Source organism: Carcharodon carcharias, chromosome 7 (genome assembly GCF_017639515.1).
Source record: "Carcharodon carcharias isolate sCarCar2 chromosome 7, sCarCar2.pri, whole genome shotgun sequence".
In the NCBI taxonomy this organism is placed as follows: domain Eukaryota; kingdom Metazoa; phylum Chordata; class Chondrichthyes; order Lamniformes; family Lamnidae; genus Carcharodon; species Carcharodon carcharias.
In genome coordinates this window covers 115,342,676-115,364,026 of record NC_054473.1, presented here as the reverse complement: position 1 = coordinate 115,364,026, position 21,351 = coordinate 115,342,676, and the positions used below count along the sequence as shown (strand labels likewise).

General features: G+C 44.1%; 1 protein-coding gene across 2 annotated transcripts in view; it reads left to right on the top strand.

Annotated features, from left to right (window-relative positions):
* Positions 1 to 15,650: 15,650 nt before the first annotated feature.
* The window catches only part of trim71 (tripartite motif containing 71, E3 ubiquitin protein ligase), a 57,372-nt gene continuing 51,671 nt past the window's right edge, over positions 15,651 to 21,351 (top strand). Inside the window, exons 1-2 of one of the 2 annotated variants that reach the window (XM_041192303.1) lie at positions 16,020 to 16,082; positions 17,063 to 17,139. In XM_041192303.1, coding sequence (XP_041048237.1) covers positions 17,125 to 17,139 — 15 coding nt within the window. In that variant the 5' untranslated portion in view covers positions 16,020 to 16,082; positions 17,063 to 17,124. Of the gene's footprint in view, positions 16,083 to 17,062; positions 17,140 to 21,351 lie in introns of both variants that reach the window. The other variant, XM_041192302.1, reaches the window with a different exon arrangement.

Genomic DNA, 21,351 nt, shown 5'->3' with positions numbered 1-21,351 from the left:
ATACTCTCCACGGCAATACTGAGGGAGTGCTGCACAGTTGAAGATGCTGTCTTTTGGATGAGGTAAAAGATCGTGAGGTACTATCTGAAGTAGAACTGCCAAGTTCTCCTCAGTGTCCTGGTTAATATTTAACCCTCAGCCAACAGATTACTGTTATTTGTAGGGTTTTCCATTGCTCAAATACAAGTTCTTTCTCACAAAAGATAGATGAGGAGGATTTTTCCTCAGAATGAGTTGTGTTCTGGGATGGTGGAAGCAGTTTCAATAATAACCTTCAAAAGAGAATTAGATAAATATTTGGAAAGGAAATATTCCCAGGGCTACATGGAAAGAGCAGGAGGAGTGGAATAAATCTGATAGCTCTTTCAGAGGGCCAGCTTTAGGCATGATGGGCTGTGTGCTGTACGAACCAATTATTCTAATGCCCTCAGTCCATCGGGATGAAGGGAAATTCCTAATATCGCACAGGACAGTCTCCACCAAACCTCAGTCTGAGTGAAAGAGCAGCAACATTATATGGTGGCAGCTGGTGTACTTAAAAGAACACAGGGTACAGGTCACATGTCAGAGGCCAATTTTAAAAACTCAGCCTATCATGCAATAAATGAAACATTTCTACACCACCTTTCACAATCTCAAGACGTTTCAAAGTGCTTCACAGCCAATGAAGTACTTTTGAAGTGTAGCCACTGTTGTAATGTATGTGGCAATCCATTCATGCACAGTACAATTCCACAAACAGCAATCAGGTAAATAACTCAATTTTTTTTTGAAGCAATGTTGGTTGAGGGATGAAAGATGGCCAGGAGACCATGATAACTCCCTTGCTCTTAATTCAACTTGCTCTTCATGTACATTCACCTGACGGGGGTGTAGGAGGCCTTGGTTTAATGTCTCACCCAGGAAATAGCATGTCAACAGTGTAGCACTCCCTCAGTACTGCAGTGCCAATTTACAGTTTGTGTCCAAGTCTCATTAGTGGGGCTTGAATCTGCAACCTTCTGACTATCAGGTGAGAACTCAAACGACTGAGGCACAGTCAAGTCCACATGCCTTCCAAGAGGTGGCAAGAACAAAGCACACGGCAGCACATCAAAAATTTGTATAAGTTTATTCAGGAGACCTGAATGATTTCATTTTATATTAAAAGGTGGTGAGAGTCATTGACCTGTGTGAAGGGGAAGAAGCTTTTATAAGCTCAAAGACAGTTATTAGACAGTTGTATAAAGAATTAGAGATTTGCTCTGGTGCACAGAAATGTACCCTTCAACAAAACGACACACGACAAAATGAAATGATTCATGACTACGTTTTAGTTAGCCTGGAAGATTAACGGCCATTGGATAGGATTCAGCTTGACCCTGACCTCACATTTCAGGAGGTAATATAACAGGCAAGACAGAGCAAAGCTATTAAAAAGCAATAGGTCCTAGTTTAAAAGGAACAGCCAGATGGGAAAGCAAGTGTGGATCAGCTCAAGGCACAGGGAGGAATTTAACAACCTTCGCAAGTATCCCAACCAAGATAGCCTTTGAAGCACAACTGCAAAATGAGGAAGAAGCTCACCAATCTACCAAAAGCCTGAGTCAGATGGGTTTGCCTGATTCTACATGTCAAGGAAGTGTGCCAGGCTAGAGACATGAAGTGCCATATGTATCAAGGAGTACAGCAAACCGTTGGCATCATTCTCAGGATAGGGGGTGAGGCTGCTAAGGCTGACATTATTGCCTATCCTTAGTTGCACTTAAGAAAGTGGTGATGAATCATCTGCTTGAACTCCTGCAGTCTGAATAGTGAAGGTACACCCATTGTGTCTTTAGGTAGGATTTTGACTCAGTGACAATGAAAGAATGGCAGTATATCACCACATCCAGATGTTGTGTGACTTGGAGGGCAACTTGAAAGTGAACAGCGTTCCACATGCACCTACTACCCATGCCCTTCTAGGTGGTTGTGGATTTGGTAGGACTATTGCCTGTCATGTTGGTTAATATTACAATACAAGCTGCACACATCAAGGTCCCACAAATGAACAATGATCAGTTAATTTGTTGTTATTGAATGGAGTGGAGGGATGACTCTTGGCCAGGGGCCCTCCCTTGCAAATCATGCTGCAGATTCTTCTAACACATCAAGCAAACTGGGTCTTGGTTGACCATCATCTCAAGGCATCTCCTCCAATATTGCAGCACTCCCTCAGTAAAAAGAAAAAAAATCAAAATAATTTCTATATTGGCTTTCATGATCTCTAGATGTCCCCAGGTGCTTTTTGAAGTGTAGTCACTGATGAAATGTAGGAAATCTGGCAGCCAACTTGCACACGGCAAACTCCCACAGCCAACAATGTGAAAATGACCAATCTGGTTTTAGCGATATCGATTGGGAAATAAATACTGGCCAGGGCATTGAGCAGAACTCCCCTGCTCTACTGTGGCAATAGTGCCCGGAATAAGTGGGTTGTCTTATGAGGAAAGGTTGGACAGACTAGGCTTGTCTCCATTGGAGTTTAGAAGACTGAGGGGTGATTTGATTGAAGTATATAAGAACCTGAATGGCCTTGACAATGTGGGCATCGAAAGAATGTTTCCTCTTGTGGGTGAGTCCAGACCTGTTTTAAAATTAGGGGCTGCCCTTTTAGGACAGAGATGAGGAGAATTTTTTTCTCTCAGAGGGTTGTGCAACTTTGTAACTCTCTGCCCCAGAAGGTGGTGGAGGCAGGGTCATTGAGTTTTTTTAAAGCAGAGGTAGATAGATTATTGTTAGGCAAGGGAATCAAAGGTTATCAGGGTTAGATGGCAATGTGGAAATCGAAACACAAGAAAATCAGCCATGATCTTATTGAATGGCAGAACAGGCTCGAGGGGCTGAATGGTCTACTCCTGGTCCTATTTTTTATGTTTTTATGTTCTTAGGTGCCATGGGATACCAAACTGCATGGGATGCTCCAGTACTACAATGGAGCATCAGTCTCAATAATGTGTTCAAGTCCTTGAGTCGGATTTAGCCTACAACCTCCTGACTCACAGCCAAGCTCACAATGAATGTTTTCCTGGAAGAAATGGAACTAATAAGTGGACAGTGAGGAAACTGGTAAATTATATTGTAATTGATGTCAGGATTGATACAGGGTTGAGACCGCTGGTCATTCCAGAGTTTCTCACCCCCACCCAGGAAAGTTAGCGATTGAATACTAGAAACCCTCACTATGGAAACCAGCCAAAGTGGACAAAGCTTGCATTTGTATGCTGACACCCAGTACTGGGTACAGTTGGGGGAGATGGTAGGGTAGTGGTAATGCCAATGGAGTAGTAATCCAGTAAACCCAGGCTAATGGCCTGGGGATGCAAATTCAAATCCCACCACGGCAGTTGGTAGAGTTTAAATTCAGTTAATAAATCTGCAATACAAAGCTAGCCTCAGTAATGGTGACCATGACAACCATCATCAATTGTTATAAAAACCCTTCTGGTTCACTAATGTCCTTTAGGGAAGGAAATCTGCCATCCTTACCTGGTCTGGCCTACATGTGACTCCAGACCCACAGCAATGTGGTTGACTCTTAACTACCCTTTGGCCTATCAAGCCACGCAGTTCAAGGCAATTAAGGATGGACAGCAAATGCTGATCTTTCCAGTGACACTCAAATCCCATCAAAGAGCAAAGAAAAAAAGACTGGTCTTGCCCAACTGCTTCTATATTGTCAGACTGCTTGCCTGACATCCAACAAGAACAACAACTTATATTTACATGGCATCTTTAATGACATCCCAAGGCCTTCACAGGAGCATTTATAAAGGAAATATGGCACCGAACCACATAAGAAGATACTAGATAACCAAAAGCTTGGTCAAAATGTTACAATCTCCACAGAGATCGATAATTTTTAAAAAGATGTTTAAATTTCCTGTGACTGACTGGAAGGACCAGATAACAAGATTTCAAATTTTAAGACTTTTACTGTAACATAAAAGCAACATGACTAAACTGTTTTGTAGGCAACTTATACTTAAAACTAGAGAAAAGAAACTCCCCATTTAACTTTTAGCTCTCCCGAAGATCTCCCACTATGGTGATACTCTACACTTTCCCTTAACTTCATTCTCCTGGAACCAGTCCAAAGCTGTATTCTCCATTTCCAGGGATCTGCTTCCTTTATCTTTACTGAGCTGGATAACTTTTAATTCCAGAATTGACTTTCACTGTGAGGGTAACATTGGAGATTCTTCCCCTCTAGACTAAGCCAGTGAATCTTCCAGCCTCTCTTAAATCCTTGTGAAATTGTTTCTTCAATCGGAGTGCAAGTTCCCATCCACATTCTGCATGGTGAACCATAGGATTAGCATTTTCTCAGCTTCAGGTACAGGACTAGCTGCCTCTATCTCCTGCTCTCTCTCTCTCTCTCTCTCAGATTCTTGTTCTTGAGAGTGTCTGTGAATGATGTCTCAAAGTGCTTTATGCCAAGGAAGTACTCTTGAAGTGTGGTAATTGACTTTTTATTTATTCATTCATGGGATGTGGCCTTTGCTGGCTGGGCCAGCATTTATCGCCCTTCCCAAATTGCCCTTGACAAGGTGGTGGTGAGCTGTCTTCTTGAACCGCTGCAGTCCCAATGGTGTAGGTACACCCACAGTGCTGTTAGGAAGGGAGTTCCAGGATTTTGACCCAGCAATAGTGAAGGAACAGCAATATATTTCCGAGTCAGAACGGTGAGTGACTTGGAGGGGAACTTCCAGGTGGTGATGTTCCCATCTATCTGCTGCCCTTGTCTTTCTAGGTGGTGGTTTGGAAGGTGCTGTCTAAGGAATCTTGGTGAATTCCTGGAGTGCATCTTGTAGATGGTACACATTGCTGCTACTGTGTGTTGGTGGTGGAGGGAGTGAATGTTTGTGGATGTGGTGCCAATCAAGCGGACTGCTTTGTCCTGGACAGTGTCCAGCTTCCTCAGTGTTGTAGGAGCTGCACTCATCCAGGCAAGTGGGGAGTATTCCATCCCATTCCTGACTTGTGCTTGTAGATGGTGGACAGGCCTTAGGGAGTCAGGAGACAAGTTACTCATCGCACGATTCCAAGCCTCTGTCCTGCTCTTATAGCCACAGTATTTATATTGCTAGTCCAGTTCAGTTTCGGGTCAATGGTAATCCCTAGGATGTTGATAATGGGGGATTCAGCAATGGTAAAGCTATTAAACATCAAGGAGCGATGGTTGGATTGTCTCTTGTTGGAGATGGTCATTGCCTGACACATGTGTGGTGCAAATGTTACTTGCCACTTGTGTTTGAACCGAGGCTGTAATGAGGTCAGAAGCTGAGTGGCCCTGGTGGAACCTGAATCAATGAGCAGGTTATTGCTAGGCAAGTGCCACTTGATAGCACCGTTGATGACATTTTCTATAGCTTTGCTGGTAATCGAGAGTAGAAAGATGGGGTCGGTAATTGGATTTGTCCTGCTTTTTGTGTGCAGCACATACCTGGGCAGTTTTCCATAAAGCTGGGTAGATGCCAGTGTTGTAGCTGTACTGGAACAGCTTGGCTAGGGGCGCAGCAAGTTTTGGAGCACAAGTCTTCAGTACTATTGCCGGAATATTGTCAGGGCCCATGGCCTTTGCAGTATCCAGTGCCTTCAGCTGTTTCTTGATAACACGTGGAGTGAATTGAATTGGCTGAAGGCTGGCCCCTGAAGGAGGCCAAGATGGATCATCCAATCGGCACTTCCAGCAGAAGATTGTCGCGAATGCTTCAACTTTATCTTTTGCATTGCTGTGCTGGGCTCCTCCATCATTCAGGATGGGGAAATTTGTGAAGCCTCCTTCTCCAGTGAATTGTTTAATTGTCCACCACCATTCATGACTGGATGTGGCAGAACTGCAGAGCTTAGATTTGATCTGTTGGTTGTGGGATCGCTTAGCTCTGTCTATCATTTGCTGCTTATGCTGCTTGGCACGCAAGTAGTCCTGGTTTATAGCTTCACCAGGTTGACACCTCATTTTTATGCCTGGTGCTGCTCCTGGCATACCCTCCTGTACTCTTCACTGAACCAGGGTTGATCCCCTGACTTGATGGTAATGGTAGAGTGGGGGATGTGCCAGGCCATGAGGTTACAGATTGTGTCCGAGTACAATTCTGCTGCTGCTGATGGCCCATAGCGCCTCAAGGATGCCCAGCCTTGAGTTGCTAGATCTGTTCAAAATTTATCTAATTTAACACAGTGGTAGTGCCACACAACACGATGGAGGGTACCCTCAATGTGAAGGCGGAGCTTCACCTCCACAATGACTGTGCGGTGGTCAATCCTACCGATGTTGTCATGGACAGATGCATCTGCGGCAGGCAGGTTGATGAGGATGGGGTCAAGTATGTTTTTCCCTTTGTTTTGTTCCCTCACCACCTGCAGCAGACCCAGTTTAGCAGCTATGTCATTTAGGACTTGGCCAGCTCGGTCAGTAGTGGTGCTACCGAGTCACCCTTGGTGATGGATATTGAAGTCCCCCGCCCAGAGAACATTCTACGCTCTTGCCACCCTCAGTGCTTCCTCCAAGTGATGTAATGGAGAAAATCCAGCAGCCAACTTGCACACAGCAAACTCCCACAGCCACTTGTGTCTGTAAGTTTCAGGGATACCTTAGAAAACCTGCAACTTGGTATACTACAATGGTTCTCTATGGGCTGGTCCCTTCCCAAAGCTTATCTCCATGGCAATTTGAATCATATAGGCTTTGTATCTAACTAGAAATCTTAATTTGCTATATTCTAAACTCTTAACTCCATTGGAATTACACAGACATAGAACCATAGAAAAGTTACAGCACAAAATGAGGCCTTTTGGCCCATCTTGTCCATGCCAGCCTGAGGACACCCAGGTGCCCTTTCTAATCCCACCTTCCTGCACCAGGGTCATAGCCCTGCAGCTTACAGCACTTGGAACAGACAGTTCCAAGTATAACCATTATACAACCTGACATTCCTAATATCTCTCTATGAGACTTGGAGATTAGAAGTCTACCCACAGTCAGCACGACTGCTCTCACTATTGTCTACATCTAGCATGTCAACATGTGAACATCTAACACCTTCTTCCCAGTAAGTCATCCTGGGCCCCGCTTTAGCTTTAACAACCCCAGCCACCGAGCTTTATTGTTAGGCAGAATTCAGAGCAGGTCCCATGACCCCCTTCATTCCTCCATTTTACCTTAAATTAAAGAGACAGCCCCAAAACATAACAATCTTATAAACTTTGTATTTCTAACTAAAGGGGTAAATTTTAAGGAGTGTCCTATAGAAGAGAAGCAAGATATGGAGGCAGAAAGGTGTTGGGAGAGTACTCCAGATCTTAGAGCCTGAGCAAATGAAGTCGCAGCCACCAAAGAATCCAGTCTTAGATGAACGCTAATTTTTTTGCAGCTAAACACTGGGAAGATTGAAACCAGTCTTCAACCCATTACTGGGTCGATTCTACTCCTGGGCCACCGTCACTGGCTGAACCAGACTGTTCACAGACTATTTGACCCTGAGCTGAGCTTCAAACTTCATATCCTCTGCATCACTATGTCTGTCTGTTTCTGCATCTGTAACACCCAACTCTATCCCTAACCCAGACCCAGCACTACTGTCAAAAGCCTATCCACACAACCCTTATTTATGTCTTTGTCACCTCCAGATTTGATTATCCAATAGTCTTTTGATTAACTTGCCATTTTCTACCGTTCTTCATGCATGTTGTAGTCAAGGGTAATGATGGTAGAGGCACCAAGTTCTTTCCAGGCATCTCTCCTGCCCTTCCTGCCTGCCATGGCAGCTTGGATCCCTTGGGTGGTGCCTGTTGGCTGGACAGCTGGTGTGGATTGTATCAGTACCCACAAGCATGGGGTCTGATCCCTGTTCTGGCTGGCGTATTGGAAAGACTTATAAGTCAATTTTCGACCTGTTTGGCCACATTATGAATGAACTTTCCTTGGCTGTCAACTTTTGGATTGGGTCTTGACTTCTGGATCAAGAGGCAGGGACACTACCCAATGTGCCACAAGACCTTCTATCATCCCAGTCCAAAAACAAGATGACCAGGTGTGAAGCTGTGTGGATTTGTCTTGGCCAGATACAAATCATCTACTAACAGTGAGAGAGAGGAGAGTTAAGAATTATACTGAGAAAGTCAAAAGCATTCTCCAAACTGGAGGCTCATTCCAGGTTCTGGCAGAGTCAAAGTCCGGCTTTTAAAAAGGGTCATTCGTGCCAATACTTATTACCTGCTGTGGTGATTTAAGTCTAAAAGACCATAGCTGAAGATGTTCTCAGCACTGGAAGTTCTTCAAAAGTTCATGTCCCAATGTTGTGCCAAATGGATGATATCCTGGCATCTGAGGAGAGCCAAGTAGAACATGTTTGCCAACTTAAGGCTGCTCTTGAGGGGAGTTTCAGGACAAAGGAGTTACCTTGAATGATAAATACCAGTTCTTGAAGACTGTGTTGAGGTTTTTAGGGTGTGTCATTGACTCATCAGAAATTGAAACGATGCAGACAACAACTGAACAACTGAGCAGTCTTCACTAATAAAGTTTCAAAGTAATCAAAATGTGAACTGTTGGCCTTTATCTCAAGAGGGTTGAAATATAAAGGGGGAAGAAATTATGCTTCAGCTGTACAGAGTTTTGCTCAGACCCTACCTGGAGTATGGCATTCAGTTCAGACACCACAGGAAGTAAATGTTAGCCCTAGATAAGGTACAGTGCAGTTTCATCAAAATAGTGCCAGGGCTTAAAGGGTTAAATTATGAGGACAGGCTGCATAAACTTGGGTTGTATTCCCTTGAGTTTCGAAGGTTGAAGGGTGATCTAATTGAAGTGTTTGCAATGATAAAAGGATTCCATGGGGCGGACACAGAAAACCTGCTGTGGTGAGGGATTGCAGAACTGGAGGGTACAACCTTAAAATTGGAGCTAGGCCTTTCAGAAATGAAATCAGGAAGCACTTTTTCACCCAAAGGGTCATGGAAATGTGGGACCCTCTCTCCTGAAAGTCTGTGGATGCTGGATCAATTGGAGTTTCTAAGATTGACTAATTTATATTGGGTAAAGATATCAAGGGATAAGGAATGAAGCCTGGTCAATGCATTTGAATGGTGGAACAGGCTCAAGGAGCTATCTGGCTTCCTCCTGTCCCTATGTTCCTAAGCATAACAAATCTTAGGTTTGGTGAACTAGCTAGGAAAAAAATCACAGTCCTTTTTAACAGAGAAACATAAGAACAGGATTGAACCATTTAACCCCTTGAGCCTGTTCCACAATTCAGTTAGGTAATGGCTGATGTGTAACCATGCACCTCCCTTTGCCCCATATCCATGAGTAGCTTTGATTAACAAAACCTATCAATCTCAGGCTTAAAACAAGGCTTTCTGGGTTTTTTTCTGGATTTGAATCCAGGACTCCCTCACACGCAAAACAAGAATCATAGCCCTATATCAACAAACCACACTCACTCCCCATGGATGCTGCCGGACCTACTGAATATTTGCCCCCTTTTTCTGTTTTTAAACTGCAGCCGGTTTCCCTTATGCTGTAGATGGAAGGATTTAATGCGTAAGGCAATGCTTTGAGTTGGAATAAGTCTTAGCATGAAACACTTTGTGAGGTTAAAAAAGATTTCAGTAACATTGGCACATTCTGGCCATGAGAGGGAGAACTGGCTGTCAGAAGATGATTCAATGTGATAAAAACAAAAAAACTGCAGATGCTGGAAATCCAAAACAAAAACAGAATTACCTGGAAAAACTCAGCAGGTCTGGCAGCATTGGCGGAGAAGAAAAGAGTTGACGTTTCGAGTCCTCATGACCCTTCGACAGAACTTGAGTTCGAGTCCAGGAAAGAGCTGAAATATAAGCTGGTTTAAGGTGTGTGTGTGGGGGGGGGGAGAGATAGAGAGACAGAGAGGTGGAGGGAGTTGGTGTGGTTGTAGGGACAAACAAGCAGTGATAGAAGCAGATCATCAAAAGATGTCAGCGACAATAGTACAATAGAACACATAGGTGTTAAAGTCCGCCAACTCCAGCATGATGCCACCACCAAACACATCTTCCCTTCACCCCCCTTATCGGCATTCCGTAGGGATCGCTCCCTCCGGGACACCCTGGTCCACTCCTCCATCACCCCCTACTCCTCAACCCCCTCCTATGGCACAACCCCATGCCCACGCAAAAGATGCAACACCTGCCCCTTCACTTCCTCTCTCCTCACCGTCCAAGGACCCAAACACTCCTTTCAAGTGAAGCAGCATTTCACTTGCATTTCCCCCAACTTAGTCTACTGCATTCGTTGCTCCCAATGTGGTCTCCTCTACATTGGAGAGACCAAACGTAAGCTGGGCGACCGCTTTGCAGAACACCTGCGGTCTGTCCTCAAGAATGACCCAAACCTCCCTGTCGCTTGCCATTTTAACACTCCACCCTGCTCTCTTGCCCACATGTCTGTCCTTGGCTTGCTGCATTGTTCCAGTGAAGCCCAACGCAAACTGGAGGAACAACACCTCATCTTCCGACTAGGGACTTTACAGCCTTCCGGACTGAATATTGAATTCAACAACTTTAGGTCATGAGCTCCCTCCCCCATCCCCACCCCCTTTCTGTTTCCCCCTTCTTTTTTTTTTCCAATAAATTATAAAGATTTTCCTTTTCCCACCTATTTCCATTATTAAAAAAAACCCACTAGAGCTATACCTTGAGTGCCCTACCATCCATTCTTAATTAGCACATTCGTTTAGATAATATCACCAACTTTAACTTTAACACCTATGTGTTCTATTGTACTATTGTCGCTGACATCTTTTGATGATCTGCTTCTATCACTGCTTGTTTGTCCCTACAACCACACCAACCCCCTCCACCTCTCTGTCTCTCTATCTCTCCGCCCCCCACACACACACCTTAAACCAGCTTATATTTCAGCTCTTTCCTGGACTCGAACTCAAGTTCTGTCGAAGGGTCATGAGGACTCGAAAAGTCAACTCTTTTCTTCTCCGCTGATGCTGCCAGACCTGCTGAGTTTTTCCAGATGATTCAATGTGTGCGCTTTCGTGCTGTCTTGCTGCAGAAATCACAGGATTGTCAGTAACACTTCAGAGTCAAACAGCAGCACAGAGTGGGAATGTACACAAATGGAGGGGCTTTGATCATAAGATGACAGATTCAACAACAAGCTGATTGAGTGATTTTTTTCCACCTGATGACCAATCACAAATCACTCACATCCTTGACATGGACACAAAAATCAGGTGAGAGGCAAGCGCGGGCTGCCAATTTAATGTCACATAATTTTATAATATTGCATAAAGTCAGAGATTACCCTTTATGACTCTGTTATTGTATGATGAATTATGTAAAGAAAGAACTTACTTTTATATAGTGCCTTTCATGACCTCAGTATGTCCCAAAGTACTTAACACACAATGAAGTCGTTTTGAAGTGTAGTCACTAGTGTACTAAAGAAACACCAGCAGCAAATTTAAACACAGCCAGGGTCCACAAACAGCAAGGAGATAATGACCAGATGATCTGGAGTTGGTTGTGTTGATTGAGGCATAAATGTTGACCAGAATACAGTGAGAATTCCTCTATTCTTAGTGGGACTACAATCTTTTACAGCAACCTATGGGGACAGACAATGCTTTGGTTTAATGTCTCATTGAAAAAGCAGCTCCTTCAAAATTGCAGCAACTGCTCTGTGATGTACAGTATGTCCTCAAGTCTCTGAAGTGAGGCTGGAACCTTGAATGATAAGCACACTAACACTAAGGCAAGGTGGATATCATGGCCTGACTATACGATACTGCCTGAAATGGGTGACAGATTAAATTCATTGTTACCTGTGGAATATGACACTCAATACAAAATGGCTCTTCCAAGACACCCCGTCTAGTGATACTTACATTGATGTGACTTAGGATAATATGGAAATGGCTTTCTGCTTGGTGGGAGTCCCCACCCCAACGCAACATACCCCACAACATTGATCCTAGATCCATAGTATGTAGTTGATACATTATTCCCTCAAAGTGACATTCAATGTCCATCTTTCTCCTCCAAAAGACATTGATTCTCTCACAGGAATATTGTTCCAGCTGACTTCCTGGCCCTTCCTGTGTGCTCTCTGACAGTGAGTACGAGCTCCAAACTGTCGCGGATCAATGCAGCCAAGCCTTGATTATTTCTTAACTTAGAAGCCACACACCAATGTTTTCCAATCAGTCGAAGGTGTTCAATACATTAGCCACTGACTAAATGTGGCTAATGAGAATTTTATCTAGTTAATCGTATTTCTGATCAGAAAAAAATAAGTAATCGACATTGTCATTGGACATGAGATCTTAATACACCTTCATATGGTGTCTGCATGTACAAATTAAACTTTTTTGTCCACTTGTTGGTAATGCAGAGACAAAAAACACTGGGTTTGGGCTCATGAAGAGTGGTAGGTGTTCTTCATGGGATGTGGGTACCACTGGAAAGGCCAACATTTATTGCTGACCCCTAATTGCATTTGAACTGATTCATTTGCTAGGCCATTTAAGAGTTAACTACATTGCTGTGGGTCTGGGTCTGGAGTCACATGTACACTAGACCATGTAATGACAGCAGATTTCCTTCCTTAAAGGGAAATTGCTTTGGGGGGATTTGAACCCATACTCCCAGATGATTAGTATGGGTCTCTGGATTAGTCATCTAGTGAACCACTACACTACCATCTTCTCTTGACAATCTGGGAGTGTTGTAAGGCATTTTATGTTAAAATATGGCTAAAATGCTCAAGTGGCTAGGGAACAATTTATGTCAGACAACGTTGTAACAAGGGGTGCACTAAAGCTTTGGATAGCTACTGAAAAACTCATGGGGAAAGGCCATGAAGACATCCCCCCAACCATAGTGCATCAAGGGGCTGGACCCATGTAAAATCCCTTGGGTTATGTCCTGCAGAGAATGTTTTGACATGAAATGTAAATATAAATTGTGAATAAAACCTGTAACTGTAAGTGTTGTGAGACATTCGATTGCCACACACTGTAGTGAAAGAAATTGAACTTTTAAAAAATTATTTCACAGGATGTGGGTATTGCCTGCTAGGCAAGTATTTATTACTCATCACTGATTGCCCTTGCAATTGCACTTTATGTAATGTCACATTTAAACTGTTGTGTTATGCCTCCTTTTGTCTTTCATCCATCCTCGTTCCAAGGGTTGGCCACACTATGAACAATCTTTCTCCACTGATTTCTAACCTCTGCTGCCCTCACTGCCTGTCCCATTGAGAGGCCAGTCCTTGTTTATATATTAACCATCCATGCCATCTTGGGGATTCCTTGGGCACATTTTCCAGGTATTTTGCCTTGCATTACCTCTTTTCCAAACACTCCCCCACTGTTCGCATCACATGTCCAAATATGTGAGCTTCCATGATATCACTGCCTCAAACAGGTTCCTCTTGACACCAAAACAAAACAAAAACAGAATTACCTGGAAAAACTCAGCAGGTCTGGCAGCATCAGCGGAGAAGAAAAGAACTGATTTTAAATCAGTTCTGTTGAAGGGTCATGAGGACTCCAAAAATCAACTCTTTTCTTCTCCGCCGATGCTGCCAGACCTGCTGAGTTTTTCCAGGTAATTCTGTTTTTGTTTTGTTTTGGATTTCCAGCATATGCAGTTTTTTTGTTTTTATCCTCTTGACACCAGCTATGCTATATACTTTTACAAAATTTGACGTATAAAGTGCATAGGAGGAGTCATATTGGAGTCGAAACATTAACTCTGCTTCTGTCTCCACAGAACATTGACACATTCTCCTGTTTCAAACCTTAGACAGTTATGCTGATCAATATAACAATGCGTCAGAGCCACTTGAGGCTAAATTCCATTGGCCTTTATATATTTGACTACTACATTCTGGTGATCTGTGTACATGGATCCCTAAACCACTACGGAAATCAGTTAACTTTTATGAAAAAGATTTACAAGTATTTCAGACTCGAAACATTAACTGTTTCTATTTCCACAGATGCTGCCAGACCCGCTGAGATTTTCCAGCACTTTCTGTTTTGATATCTGATAATCAAACTATTTGGCAGCATCAAGAACACATGATCCTTAGCCAACAAGTTCTAGAGGATTAGGACTTGAACCCGAAAATTCTGGCTCACAGATAGGTTTGCCAACAGCAAGTAAATGTATTTGTGGAGGTTTCATCAAAGGACTTGCCCCGATGCTCCAGCCATTAGTTGGCAAACACATCCATCCTTGTGATGCACTGCCTTCCTATGCCAATTGGAAAGCAAAAAGACTCATCATCCAAAGGATGAGGCTTGACAGTCAGCCAAACAGCCTTCCAACCCCATTTTAACATATTTTTATATCTGGTAAAGAGGAATATTCAAAGAATAATAAAAAAAACCCAATTTTTAAAATGTTCCGATGTTTTTTTTTCCAGGGTTGCATAGAGTTGTGTCTGGAGATTGATTTTCAATTCCTGGAGACTCCAGGCCAATCCTACATAAAATAGATTTATCCATTTCCAAAATTTATTCTTTCACAGGATGTGGGCATCGCTGGCCAGGCCAATATTTGTTGCCAATCCCTAATTGCCCTTGAACAGAGTGGCTTGCCAGGCCACTTCAACCCTACTCAAGAGGTAGGGACGCTACCCAACCCACTCCTACCTCCTCGGATTTATGAATGGAATAAATTATGAATGAATGAATGAGTGGGGGCGGAGCTGAGATCCTCCCCTTCGCCTCCGCACCTGACGTAGAGGCGGCGCCCCGCCCCCCCCCCCCTTCGGCCGACGTCCAGAGAGGCGGCGGGAGCCCGGAGAGAAAGTGCGAGAAGATGGAGCGTGCGGTAGCAACGGGAGGCAGCGGCTCGGGGCGCAGCTGAAGAGAGGCCGGGGGGGAGGAGGAAGAGGTCCAGGAAACACCGGGGATTGAAGAGAGGCCTAGTAGAAATTTGACTGGGGAGGGTAGGCAAGGAGACAATAAAGAGAGAGATAACCCCCACCCCTCCTGCCCGATTCCCCCCCCCCCCCTCACACACCCGGCGCCTCCCCGGGGGGAATATGAGCCCCCGCCGGCCGCTCCATGTGGATTTCTCGGTCGCTGCAGAGGGGAGCGGTTCTCGCTGAGGAAGCCGAGCGGCTGCCCTCTTCCCGGCCGCCCGAGCTGGCCCAGGGCCGCTTCTACCCGCGCTGCTACCAGCGCTCGGACGCCGCCATGGCCGCCCCGTTCTGCGGCCAGGAGCAGGCGCCACCTCCGCCTCAGGCGAGCCCGGCTCCGCCTCAGGCCCCCAGCCGGCCCGAGGTCCCGCCGCCTCAGCCCCAGTGCGGCCTCTGCTGCTCCCGCGGCCTCTCCTCGGCCCCGGGGCCGCGTTCTCGTAACCCGGCGGCCGGGCCGCCTCCTCCCCCCTCTCCCGCCGCTGCTGCTGCAGCAGGAGGCCCGGCCGAGGAGTTGCGCCTGCTGCCTTGTCGACACTCCTTCTGCCAGGCCTGCCTGGAGGCCCACCGGCGGCGGCGAGGAGGAGGAGGGGGCGTCGGTGGCGGGGGGCCGGCGGCTCACAGGCAACGACCAGGGAATGGGCCCGGTCCGGGCCCCGAGGCCGAGGCCTCATCGTCCTCCTCGTCCTCTTCCTCCTCCTCGTCCTCCTGCTCGGGGAACTCGGCCGAGCTCAGCTGCCCCATCTGCGAGCGCCTGATGCCGGCCGCCGACAGCGAGGGGCTGCCGGCCGAGCTACTACTGCTCAACAATCTACTGGACGTGGTGTCAGCGGCCGAGGACGAGCTGGAGCCCGCCGGCGGCGGCAACGGCAGGGGTCGGGCCCGGCCCAAGAGCTCGCAGGCCGGCTGCAGCTCGTGTGACGAGGGCGCCCCGGTCACCTCCCGCTGCCTGGACTGTGCCGAGTATCTGTGCGATCACTGTGTGCGGGCCCACCAACGGGTCCGCCTCACCAAGGAGCATGTCATCCACCGCTTCAGGCAGCAGCAACACTACAACCAGCAGCCTTTCCCCAGCCTGCCGCTCACACACGAACGGGTCAGCTACTGCCAGCAACACGATAACGAAGTAGGTTTGGCCAATTCGTTACTAGCCTGGTTTCAAACAGTATTGTTTATTTCGTTGCATAGGTTTTGGTGGTGGCCGGGGAGGGAATGCAACCTGTTTTCGCTTCTTGCATGGGGTTAAAAATGCAACATTCGTTCGTTGCATTGGGGGAGCACATGCATTCGTTGCATGGGGCTAAAATGCAACTTATTTTATTCGTTGCTTGGGTGTCGTTTGTTGCATGGAGTTTAAATGTAGCGTGTTTCGTTTGGTGCGGGCGGCTAAAATGCAACATGTTTCGCTTGTTACATGGGACTAAAATGCACCGTGTTTCGTTCGTTGCTTGGGGTTAAAATGCAACATTTCATTTGTTGCATGGAGTTTAAAAAATGCAACGTGTTCAGTTGTATGGGGCTGAACTACACCGTGTTTCGTTCGTTGCCTGGTTAAAAAATGCAGCCTGTTTCGTTTGGTGAATGGGGTTAAAATGCAACATGTTCGTTGCCTAGGAGAGAAAGCAACCTGTTTTCATTCATTGCGTGGGGGCAAATGCAACGCGTTCTAATTAGTTGCATGATTTCCGTTTAAAAAAATTCTACTTTGATTTATAATTGAGAAATTTCGTGTTTTAATTGGCTGCATCCAGAGGGTTTTAATTAACTTGGAAGATTTTATAAAATACATTCTAATTCGCACGTAATTTTGCTTAGTTTTAGTTGCTCAGTATTTGTTTTCTCTGTAACATTGGCTTAATATTCCAAGTATTCTATGATTTAATACCCAAGACTGCGAAACCTTAGACACCAATGGCAAACTTAGTCTATTAAATTGTGTGCATGTTTAGCCTAACTTAAAGATTACAGTTGCTTCATATGTGTGTTTGATATGGTTTTAAGATTGTATAAAATTCGACCTGTTTATGTTTCATGATATGTTTCAAGTCGGAGGTTTTGGGCTTGTGAAATGACGGTGCATTCTCGTTCTCCATTTTCTGTTCACAGATCATTTTAATTCGAACAAGACTTTAAGCTGTTCTCGTAGACGTAACTATTGACATTTCGAAATGAGCCCGTTTAGGGTTTGTTTTTTACATTTTACCTTCAATTTGCCCTGTAGTTTATTGAAACAATCTGGAGGCAACGTGTTCTGACCGGACTTGCAGCCGACCTTCAGTCTAATCCATAGGTTTTCCTGATTACTTTTGATACTTCATTCGTTGCAGCGATGTTTATATTTCGATAACACATTTCGCTTAGTACCACGAGTTTTCTACATCTTCGTGGCTGTTAACGCTTTCGCTGCCTTGTCAGCGTGTTTGAATTAAGTAAAATTCTCACGTTTTCGTGTGAAATAATTGCATAATATTTCAAAATCTGGATCAATATAGTCGGGGGCTATAGGTTAATAAATCTTAACGTGTGGCTGGCGGTGTATTCAAATGGGTGTTAACGAATTTTTAAAAGATTAATCCTGGAATGAACATTAAATTAGGGAAAGCATGCCTTTTTTCAGTGTGGGCAGCATTAATTTTGTTTCCACAAACCATGATATGGCGTCTCGCCAAGTATCTTTCATCGCGATGGCATCATTTTGCTAAACGAGTCTCATGTACGGCAGCCTGGTAACAATGTGTCCTCTGAAACGTGGTATCGGCAGCAAAGCAGTCTTGTTCAGACCTGTAATGTAACAGCCTGTGTTTCTGATCACTCGTTAATGTGTTGTGTCCATTCATGTTTTGCCCAGTGAGGATTGCACAACATATCAATAGCGTATCGATTAATCTGGGAATGTCGTGAGTTGGCAGCAGTGCTTTAATTCAGCACTCTAGAGAAATTCACATGTTTGAATTTTGTACCTTTGGTTTTGTGTGTACACACATGTGTCCTCCCTTTCCAGTCTAGGGGTGCTGGGCAGTGTTTTTTCAGCAAACAAAATGGTGCCTGCTGTTGGGCGGGCTCAGTCAAAGTGTGCGATTTACTTTAAGGGGATTAGGTCTGGTCATGTTTCGCATTCTGTAAGCGAAGGGCTTGCTTTGTCGTTTACTTCCCCGCCCGATATTTCAAGTGGCAATATGAATATGGGGACTACTTCGAGTGAGATCCTTCCCATCTAGGGGACCAAAACTTCTTCAATTTTAAGAATTACAAATTTGTTACAAAGCTAATGGACACGATATGACTCTGGCTTAATCTATCTAATGATGGGTTAAATAATGCAATTTCCGTTGGGGAGAAGTGAGAATTTTGGTATTAATGCATATGGTTGATCAAGAGTTGCAGCGTTTTAAATGCCATTTAGAGAGGATGCAAATTTCTAATGGTGCACAATGCTTATTAGAATAGATTAACACATTGGCCTTTGGGGTCCCTGTTCAGCAGTGCCCAGTAAAACTCTCCAGGCTGCAGAAACTCTGCATACAACTCCAGAATCAAATTTCAATGAAATTGGAATGTTGTGATATGATTTACTTTTGTTGTGCGTAGACATTCCAAGAACCTGTTGCTTCATGCAAATTACTACGTATTTATGTTTCAGTGGAAGGGGGTGGGGTGCGCCCGCATATTCTTTGAGCCCAGAGCCTAGGGTCTGCAAAACAGCTTATTTCCATTCTGGCACAGTTTTATTTGCTATTTTTCTCTTAACTTTCTAGTTAGTTGCAATTTGAGGGTAGCATTCTTCACATATGTGACATTTCACAGCAAGGCCAGCATTCCAGTGTAATCCTAACTGGAGAGGTTAGAACTGCCTGCTCTATTCTCTCATTATTTGAAGTGGTGAATTCTCCTGGACTCCTTGCCAACACTCTTTTTGTGGTTTGTTAGACTTTGTGCACAAAAGGATTGTTGCATTTGGCTCAAACAGTGACAAGACATGGAGTAATTTAATACATGCAAATTACTTTGGGGAATTTCCTGAGTGGTGCTACATAGTTGCAAATTAATTCCTGACCTTGGTCTCATTAGCAAACTTCTTTTCCACTGAAAAAAGATCAGAACAATACATGGATAGGAATAGAAATCTTGGAGGGTGAGAGTATTCTATCAATATAGTTGTCAGTACTGTATATAGATCTGTTTTCACTTGAGCTGCACTGATTTGGGATGACTTCACTGTTCTAACTGAATGAATGGAAGGGCCACATTCAAAACAGAGCCTGGGTTTTAATCTATCTCAAGTGTCTCCTTTCTGATTGAAAATAATAGAATTTTACATGGGGAAGCCATTGGACAAGCTTCTGAATAAGCTGCCACCTTTTTTTCCTTTAATGTAAGTGTTAAAGGCAAGTGAGAAGATGTATTGTGGGTTTTTTTATACTTCGTTCTAACAACCCTTTTTTATACAAAATAAAACCATGATTTTCCCTTTTGATGTTATAATGACATTTGAATGTCAGTTCAAACACTCTGGCTTCTAAGTTGGTCTGTGGATGCAAGCCCCATTGGAGACGCTTGAAAACAACTTAGGCTGGCACTTTTGTGCAGTTCTGAGGGAATGCTGCATTGTCAGATGTGCTGACTTTCAGTTGAGATGTCTCCACAGATGATCATAAAAGATCCTATAACCATGTTTGGAGAAAAAGGCAGGAGAGTCCTGGCTATGTTTATGCCCCCACCATCACTAAAATAAATTAGCTGGTCATTTATGTAATTGTGGGATCTTGTGTGCAAATTGGCTGGTGTATTTCACCCATTATAACACTGACTTCTTCGCTGTGCTTCTTTCTCTGTGAAGACTTACGATGCCTTGAGACAATGAGAGGCACTTTATAAGTAAGTTCTTTCCCATGCTTCCTTACTTTCTCTCTTTTAGACCTAGAAACTGGATGAGTCACTGATCAGAAATTGTTTTTCCAATTTCTTTAGATTATCAAACCTCAATTTTGAATTAATCTGTAGATTCGTTTGAATTAAAAACAACAAAAAACTATAATTCCAGTGACAACAGTTTAGTGAATTTCTTTTGTATTCTCTCCATTGATTTGATATCCTTTCTAAAGGAAAGAGGGTTTAAAACTGGATATGATATTCTAACTGACCTAACAAATGATTTAGGCAAACTTAGTATTGCATCTTCCTCTGTACTTTTATAAAAAAACTTTATCAGCTTGTCTCGGAGTCACGAATCTGTGTATCTGAGCTCCCAAAGATCTGTAAAGTTTGACCTTTGTATGTCCTTATCCCTCTGCAATGTATCACTTTGCATTTCTCCAGGAACCAGATTTTTGATCTCCAAGGGTCAACTTTATAGGCAGGAAAGTGGAATTAAGTCAGATCAGCCATGATTTTATTGAATGGTGGAGCAGCCTCAAGGGGCTGAATGACCTACTGTTCCTATTTCTTGTGACCGTATAAACTTCATTTGATTGTTCAATTTGTCTCTCCCCTAGACTTGCCTATAGATAAGCACACTCTTACTTCTGTGTCATTTGCAAAATCCTGGTGGAAAATAATTTTGGTTGGTATTTCATTAAAAGGGAAGAGATAAACATTTGCAACACCAAACTTCCATTGACTATTCTGATCTGATGCCAATTGTTTGTGGTGAGCTAAAAGTGAAAGTAGAATGACAGTATATAATGTAAGGGAGGGAGAAGAGAAAGCAATTTGGATCTTGTCTCAAACAGTTTCCTCACTTACTTATGGGTTAGGAAGTTTGCTTGGGGATTAATGCCCTTCAACCCAAAGGTAGAAAGCTCAGAAGTAACATCGTGTGCATGGTATTGAGCTCAGTTTTACCAAACCCTGGTGGTCAGATACCTGTCAAAGCTAGTTGCCTTTGCTTGCATATGTAAAACAACTGTGGAAGGCTCTTAACTTCATCAGATTTTTTGGGAGAAGCAGTGTGTCAGATTTGGTGTTATTTATAAGACCAGGCTATGGTTCCTTATTGATCTAACATCTCAGCAGTCAGGGGCCCTTTCCTGAAGTCACGGTAAGGTTTTTGAAGATGGTTAGCATCTACATAAGGGATATGGAGAGAATGCAAGAAGATGGCATTGAGATGATCAACCATGATCTAATTGGTGAATCATGCTTGATGGGCCAAACTCCTGTTCCTGTGTTCCTATGCATCTTTGGGATGAAAGGGTAAATGAGATTGAGGGGTATGATGGGGTTTTGTTAGATGTGTTTGGCGAAGCTAATGCTTGTGAATGAGTAGCCACTGATGGGAGTGAAGTTAATGGTAACAGGCACATGATTTGAGGACCAAGATTTTCCAGTGTTCACTTGAGATCGTGAACCTTGCATAATTTAATGTCCGATGGAAAGTGGGTTGTTAGATTAGGGTG